This window comes from Eleginops maclovinus, chromosome 16, assembly GCF_036324505.1.
Source record: "Eleginops maclovinus isolate JMC-PN-2008 ecotype Puerto Natales chromosome 16, JC_Emac_rtc_rv5, whole genome shotgun sequence".
Taxonomy (NCBI): domain Eukaryota; kingdom Metazoa; phylum Chordata; class Actinopteri; order Perciformes; family Eleginopidae; genus Eleginops; species Eleginops maclovinus.
The window spans coordinates 15,207,948-15,216,472 of record NC_086364.1 but is presented as its reverse complement, the minus strand read 5'-3'; the positions used below and the strand labels follow the sequence as shown (position 1 = coordinate 15,216,472).

General features: G+C 40.4%; 1 protein-coding gene and 1 non-coding gene across 2 annotated transcripts; both read right to left on the bottom strand.

Moving 5' to 3' along the window:
• Positions 1 to 238: 238 nt before the first annotated feature.
• On the bottom strand, positions 239 to 320 carry trnal-uag (transfer RNA leucine (anticodon UAG)). The gene has a single exon. It is a non-coding gene; the product is annotated as a tRNA-Leu (tRNA).
• A 1,123-nt stretch (positions 321 to 1,443) lies between these two features.
• cdr2a (cerebellar degeneration-related protein 2a) lies at positions 1,444 to 8,433 on the bottom strand. Its single transcript, XM_063904872.1, is given in 8 exon segments — positions 1,444 to 2,856; positions 3,042 to 3,318; positions 3,528 to 3,842; positions 4,978 to 5,154; positions 5,284 to 5,432; positions 6,920 to 6,939; positions 6,942 to 7,031; positions 8,196 to 8,433. Coding segments are annotated over 8 exon segments (1,503 nt in total). The 5' UTR covers positions 8,407 to 8,433; the 3' UTR covers positions 1,444 to 2,592.
• Between the last annotated feature and the right edge of the window lie 92 nt (positions 8,434 to 8,525).

The window sequence follows — 8,525 nt, the reverse complement described above, 5'->3', positions numbered from 1 at the left end:
AGACGCCATCAAAGTTTGCGAGAACGTATTAGCTACAATTACTCCGCATATATCTGATAATTAGCTCAGATTAGCTATTAGCTCCGAATATATTTGGGGTTGTCATGTGTTTTATTGGGTGCAGAACTGCTAAAATAACGTTATTTTCCACGTTATAACATATAGCTAATGTCTGAATATGTTTTCTATGCGTTCAAATAATGAAGTAACAAGGTGTTTTTAAAAAATCAAAAAGCTTTGGCAGCGGTGGGATTCGAACCCACGCCATCGAAATGACTGGAGCCTAAATCCAGCGCCTTAGACCACTCGGCCACGCTACCATTAGACTAATGCAGTATATGTCACAATCTTGTTCGTTTAGTCATTGCGAGTATAGTAACAACGCAAATAGTGACACATTTAGCACGTTCTTTAAAGAAAAAGGAAACGTCTACTCCACAAGTTTTAACCGTGTAGCTTTGTTTCAATGTGTTTTCTTCCTTGAACCAGTAAACAGAAAAGCGAGCAAAAGATCTTTGGAGCGAGGAGCGGGGCGAAACTCTCCGAAGTAATTTCAGTATAAAAGCCCTCGTCAGTTAGAAAGTCATTAAAGGATGCAGTCTTGATGGATCAATAACTAAACGTTCTCAAAACACAAACGTCGTTTCTTAACAACAAGGAGCTTCAACCTTATCTTTATCAAAACAAGCCAAAAACTTCAATCTGCAAATGCATAAAATATAATCTTAACATATTAAATAACCTCCCTGTCATAAAGTCCAACCAAACACACTTTACACATCTTCTTACACTTCCCCTACTGCTTATATGTCCCAAAAATGTTGACGGTATAAATGCTTTTGCATACTATTGTTTATTTAAGAACTCAACTGTGATACAGTGAAGTGATACCAATAATACTTGATACATTGATGTTTTCTTTTTCTTGTGGTTAAAACTTGTGTAGCCTACTCGGGTTAACACAAGGTAGCTACAATTTCATTAAAAAATACCTTTTCTTATTGCTTGGCTAATGCTGTTGTAACATGTTTGCATGTATACTTATGGACTTGCCAAGATCTGTCCCCTTAAGGCAAGTGAGGTATGCAATCCCCTTGTTTTGAGGTTTATTGGACTTGAAAGCAGTGTGGGGAAACCATGGTTATGCAAAACCTAATTATGAAAAAGAGACACAGCCCCATTAATTGTTAGCTGGACCACAGTGTACACTGGGGGATGGAAGTCCAGAAGAATGAGTACTGAGAGAAAATGCTACACTGCTGTAGTGCGTTTTGATCATTTCTACATCACACTGAGGGAAGACAGGTTGAAAAATCTTTGCACACCGAAAGTATGTAGTGATGCTATCTGTTATGCTACTGCACCCACAATTCAGCACTTACATGCATGACTGATGCCAGAAATGTTTTTTTAGACATTACGACAGAGACAACTCAGCAGGACTGTGTACATTTTTTTAATAATTAGTTTCACAGTTTGCTAAGAAGCATATTGCTAAATGCCATACTATATTGTATTTTAGTACAACAGGATTGTCCATTAAGCATCTTTTTCCAAATGACATCAAATGAAAAGTAAAATGACCACAACATCATTTTGAACTCAGAATTATACTGTTATATCTTTCTGTTGTTTATGGTTACCTGATCAAAAAATGTCGTTCCATATTAACATCAGGAAATGTCCTAGTGAGAAAAAAATATTCAGACAACTTGAGGCAAAGGAAACTCCTTGTTTTTGTTACGTTTTCCTCTGTGTCAGATATTTACATCCACAAAATAAGCACCTCAGTGAACAATTACATTCACTCTCAGCTGACCAATCTACTTTGCTTATTCAACACCAATGAAAATAAATAGAATTTCCCCCAAAAATAAATAAAAAGAAAAACATTGATTGAGAAATAAGAAGTGCAAAGCTGTTGAGACAATCATCAGAAGCTGTGCAGATTTGAAGCAGAAAGCACAAACTAGTAAAAACTGTTTTCCAGTGTCCACTTATATCTCTCTGTTGACACGCTGATGACCCTCTAATAATACACTCTCTGCAACTTGCAAAACCACCTCACATTAGCTGTTAAGCTAAGTCCAATAAACTCCTGAGTCTTCAGTAAATACATAACGACAGTTTTTCATCCTATTACAACATTCCAACTTTACTTTAAGTCTTAGGTCAACACCCAATACAACAATATTCCATGTGTGCATTTCTCTCCCAAGCACCAAGTGACCACAGTGTCCACATTACATAAACACTGAACACTGTTGGAGGTAATACAACAAACTGAAATGCACTTTTTATTAGCTGAGGATCAAATGATTCAACTATAAATATATCTGCATACAACAATTCTTTACCAATAATGTATTTTTTCGTTAAACTGTGAAATGCATTCTTTGTTTAGCTGCTTAAATAACAAGTTATATAACATTTAATTTGTTCGATAAGGACGGAACAAAAAGAAACAGTGCTGACTTACAAAAGCATAGGTGTATCAAAAGGACAGGAGACAATCAGAGAGCAGCTTGTCAAGGATATTGCACCCGCTGATATTTTTACAACAAAGCAGCCTCCAGGTTTCACAAACAAAAATCATCTGGCAGAGCCCTGAGCACCATTGTCCTCGACTGGACGTGTGTTGTCGCTGAGGTCCTCTTTGGTTTTTTGAATGCGGGTGAAGATCTCCTTGAACAGAGCCTTGTACTCGGGCTGCTGACCGTCTATCATATCTGACAGAACTGATGACCGCCGGCGGAGGGTTCGGCCGCTCGCACCTGGAGTAATGGAGGTCTGGACGGATTTATGGGTGGGCCCGTCCGCCCGCTGACACCGCCGCAGCAGCTCGTCATATTTCACCTAGACGACCAAAGCAAATTTTAAGGGAAGTGGACACGTTTTTTTCCCAATACTATGTATAGTCTACTTAAGAAAAAAGCATTGCTAGAAATACATCTAGAGATAGAAATTCAACAACAATAATATGTTTTCTTCAGAATATTTTTGATGCGTCTATTGTACCAGAGTTGCTATGAATACGCCACCTGCAGTGCGCTGTATTGTGCATCCACCTCATTGAGCAGAGAGATGCCCCTCTGTTTCACCGCCTCGGCTCGCCTTACACACAGCTGCTCGTGATCGCGGCGAATGTCTTCTGGGTTTGTTGCTTTCAAAACGCTGTCACTGTTAGACCTCTGTCTGAACTTTCTCCTCTGCTCCTCGTCCTTTTCTACTTTCTCCTCAATCTCATCGTGCACTGGTCTTTCTTCTGAGGCAAAGAATATTGTGTCAGGAAGCAGCATCTGGTCCGGTCTTCTGGCACTGAGAGAGTGGAGAGGACAAGGAGGAATAAGACTCAAGAATTTACTTCTGTTTAAGGTCTTTGTTTGGTCCTTTTCACCCTTAATTTCACTAACTTTCATTGATCTGTGTGAAGCCTGGTATCAAATATATCCCCAAATCTCAATCATAAAGTTGCATTAAAAATAGTTAGACCATTTAAATCTAGTTTGTATGTTATCCAACCCTACCTGTTGGCACATTCAGCCCGCCAGAGAAGCCTCAGTTGCTCCACCTCGGCCTCCAGCTCCATCTGCCTGGCTGGGCAGCCGGACAGCAGGGTCAGCCGCTCTTCTAGGCCTCTGTTCTCACTGGATGTCAGCTCGCTCTCCCGCTCTGCAGCCTCCCTGCGGCTCCGCTCCGCAGATATCTGGCTCTGGAGGGTCTGAATGGAGCGCTGCAGAGATGCATGCTCCTCCTCCGGGTCTTGCCGTCTGTGTCTGTCATGGAAAGAGCCCTGCGGGGACCAGAGTCCATCCACACGCAGACCATCGTGGGATAGATGCCTGAGCAAAGACAGGGAAGTGGTAATACAAGTGTGAAAAAAGCACATTCAGACATAAAACATAAAAAATAATTATGACTTCATTACAGGAAAGGACGTGTTTCATTGGTCTTCGGAAAAAAGATGGAAATCCGAGGTTTTTTTGTAATAAAGTGTTAGGGTATCTAAGATAAATCCATGAAACATTTTCTGCAAACACAAACAACGGAATTATGTCACCAATATTCTGTTAAACTTATAAATGACACCTCTGCAAATTAAACAAGTGGCAGTACACGATTACACATAGCGAGCTAAAGCAACAGTTGTCTGTGTGTATTAGAATAATCCTGACAATGGAGGAGGAAGTTAATCCTCCTCCATTAGATTATGTTTTAAGAGGGAGGTCTGGTCCGGCTCTGTGTGACCTGTAGGTGTCCAGTCAGCATCCAAGCAGCTGAGTCAGCAGTGCAGGGTAAGAGATGATCAGACGAGGGCTCTTACTATTCATATGCACTACATTTCACTTCTCATGTAGGTGCAGGAAAGAAATCATCAAGCAGATATATATTGGAGTAGGTTTCAGCAGTAATGTTTTCTGTCAAAATGGCCATAGAAACTTTTCCTACTAGGGCTGTTCTGATTTTTTTTTTTTTTTTTACAATAAAAGCTTCAATAGAGGTGTTCAAGTGAAGCTCTGAGTGTGTGTCATCATATTTCAAATCATACATTAAATCAAGTTTATGGTGCTGTTAATGCCTCGTTAATACATGGGTTTACCTTCATCTGTGTGCGCCAAGCGTGACAGCATGTTTTAATAGTCTTAACCCTAACAATACAAGGATTATTGGACTTATCTGGACTTATGAGAAATGTTTGAAATACAAGTCCAAATACAATCCCACATAACCACTATCAAAACCTTATATTTTGCTGCAGTTGTGCACAAAAACTCACTTTAACTTAATAGAAAGGCATCCAGCATCTATTCCTTTGGAATTTGAAGCTTCTGACTATTGAGTTCTGCATTAAATCTGATTTTTATCCCACAACACTGGTTAGATTTACAAAGCATTTACTCTTTCCATCTCATTCTGTGTTTCGGCCATTAGCACTGTTTTGCAGAACATGTGTAACGAAACACACGCATGAAATACCTGTCATGGTGTAAGTCGTACAGCTCTTTGAGACATGACACACTCTGTGCTCCGAGGCTGCGGCGCTGCTCTGCCTGCTCTCTTCTGTCCCGCTCCGCCTGAGCCGTCTTTAGCTCCTCCACCTGAGCCTGCAGGCTCTCCATGTGGGTCTGAAGCCCCTCAACGATCTCTGTTAGACTGAAGAGAGGGAGGAGGAAGAAGTTTGTGGCAATTCACTTAACCGAATATGTGATATTTGAATATGTGATATTTGAATATGTAAAGTATAATTTAAAAGCCAAATTCACAGATAACCGATGGACGTACCTGTGGATCTTCTGCTGGGCCAGGCGACTGTCCTGCACCAGCCTGCGGTTGTCTTGCTCCAGATCCCTGGCAGCCACGTCCAGCTGCTCATACACTTTGCCGTGCTGATCGTTCATCTGTCGCAGCAGCTCCACCTGCTTGGTCAGGTGCTGGTGAGCGAGGGAAATAACAAAGATTTAGCTTGATTTTTGTTTTCGGAAGTTTGTAACATTGTGTCTTGAATAAATGACTTGCATAAATCAATTGGTTTTCTGTGCTTTGTATACTTGCAAACTGAATATTTTGGGGCTTTTGAGCTGTTGAACAAACAAAATAAGACTACCTTGGGCCCTGGGCTGGCTAGTTTTCCTCGGATGCATTTATAGATTTAGTTGATTCCAATAAGGAATATGATCATTTTCATTATTTATTACCTGTCCGTTCATTTTTTGATGAATCGTTTGCTTAATAACATGTCTTTTAGTGTCTTGGTTTGTCATTCAAGAAGCAGGAAATATCCATATATGGAGGCTGAAAACGTACATGTTGGCATAAAAAATGACTCATTATTACTTATATTTTAACAGAAATGTTGCACATTTCTTTCCGATGATCGATTAATCATGTAGTACAGCAACAAAAAAGAGATGAGATAGAAATCTTTACACACTTTCATATTTGGTTTTATTTCCCAGTTCAATACATTTTATTTCCAACCAAACAAAGACTTCTTAGACGCAAAGAGCTGCTGATTGAGAGGGAAATGTTTGAGCTTATTTGCATAGTGGATAAGAATGCACTCTCCAATAGCCCTATATCGTCTTTGAACTAAATGACTTGATAGGAAACAATGCAACCTTGTGTGCAGTGCAGCAGCACTGCCCTGTATCACACACTGCATGAGGATGAGGGTCAGAGAGACATATGACGATTACCATATCGACTTCAAAAAATCCTTAAGCCAACTGCCATAAACAAATTAAGGCTCTTATCTTCTTTCAGCTGCTGAATGCCATGTCCTCAAACTCAAATAGATCAGCAATGTCTGCATGTGGCAAAATGAAATGTCTGAGCACTGAAACGTCACCGTTTCATTGCGTTTATTTATAAGCTTTACCTGAAAACCTAAAGCACAATCTATACTCTGCTTTATTAAAATAGACTGAAATAACCGCCAGAGATGGTATTGATAGATGAACACCATAAAGTTATTTTGTAGCAATTAAGCAAAACCTTAATTAGGATGTTGGTTATTTTAACAACTTGGATCTGTATTGTATTTTTCTTGATTTTTTAAATACTTTTTTATTTGATGCTGAATTACTAAGTAAAAGGTGAAAGGTGGCAAATAAGCTGGTTTAAATGTTCATATAATTACGTAAACAGCCTCCTGCCAAGAGGGCTGTACTAAGGGCTCAATAGGTCTGTTCAGAATTACATAAGCCTTTACTTCATCCGATTTAAAGTTGAGGGTAATTCACTACAATCCCTCCCTTTTTAAACCCTCAACATGGACCTTTCTCAATAAATCCCCCATTGGAGGATAAACACATTTTGCAAGACATGGATATGCATTGCTCACATATTGTCCTTAGAGAGAGTTTAGCTCAGCTACAGCCTCGAGAATTGTGATTAGTTCCTTCCTAACATTTATCACCTCTATCTCCAGCAGCTGCTCTGGTTGGTGGAGTACATCTGCTGCAGGGCCTGCTCCAGCTCATGGTTCCTGTCCAGGAGCGTTTTCCCAAGCTCCGCTGCCAAGTGGAGATCTGTCAAAGCACAAGAAAACATGTAAACAAAGATACAAGACACGTTCAATGCCCAAACAGGCAGCAAATTGAACTAGACAGGGTACACACACACACACACACACACACACACACACACACACACACACACACACACACACACACACACACACACACACACACACACACACACACACACACACACAGTTAACTATCTGGCACTGGTGAATCCTAGAGGAATCTAAGGCATAACTTAGGATCTCCTTGTCAACCTTTCTCCTACAAAAATATCTTAAAATCTGGCCCTTGTCCTGAAACATTGTTGACTGGTCCCCTGACGAGAAGGGAAGCATGTTTTATGTGCAACTCAAACATGTTTCCAGCTTTAGCAGTGTATGCCCTGGGATTTTTTACTCAATCTGTCATGTTGTTACAATAACAACCTTGAGCCCTACAATGAAGTCCTTCAAGTGGATGTTGGAGAGGATGCTGCAGAAACTGTTATCCTACTGATATCTACAAACAGTAAATCTGATTTATTCCGCTCCACCCTGGAAAGCAGCAGGAAACCTTTCCTTCCTGCTGCCATCTCCCTGTATAATAAGCTGCCTCTGTATATGGATTTAGGCTTAGGAGGACAGACTGCTAACTTTGTCCTTGATCGGGTCATTTATCATGTTGTATTCAAAGTAATTCATTACAGCTGCAACAATCAATTATTTTCAAAGTCAAAGTAAAGTTATCAGTAATCAAGGCATTAATAAAGTATGTTATCTATATATTTAAACATATTTTAATCTAAAGCCAACCTCGTAGACTTGTCAGCAGCAAAAACAACATCATGATGAGCAAAAAGTAACCAACACAGGGCCTGTGACAGCCTCAGGGAACCAGCTTTCACCTCATGACCAGTGCGATGATTTAGTCACAAGAGTAGACTATAGACTTCAATGTCATTGTCTGTGAGACTTCTTGTTAGTCCCATCGGTTTAGAGAAATCCCATATGACCAACAACTAATAAGCAAGCAGAACAAATGTTTTTATTTATTAACAACCTTTTACCACACAAGATGTGGCAATAAATCAGTTGTATTATTATGCTGTCTGTCTATGCAGTAATTACACACCAGCCCACAAAGTCAGACAGAGTTTAGGGTGCGACCGCAGAGCCGAGGAGCTCTTACCATGTTCGAGGTCCTGCGGGTCGTACCAAGCCTCTCCACTCTTGTCAAACTCTTCCTCCAGAATCACGTCACTTAACATTGTTATAGCTCGCGGGGCTTTTAGCCGCTCCAGCCTCCAGCTGACAGAAACCTGACACACAGGTGTGAGTGGTTTAGCAGCTTGAAGTTGTTCTCGGTCCACCCCTGACTGTGGAGAAATGTAAACTGACATCCTCCCGGCGTGTGTAAGGCGTTATGTCTGTTGTCTACAGCAACGTGGCAAATACGCCCCAGCATCCGGCAGGTGGCAGATAAACATTATTATTACTTTGAACATTTTATTTTTATTTT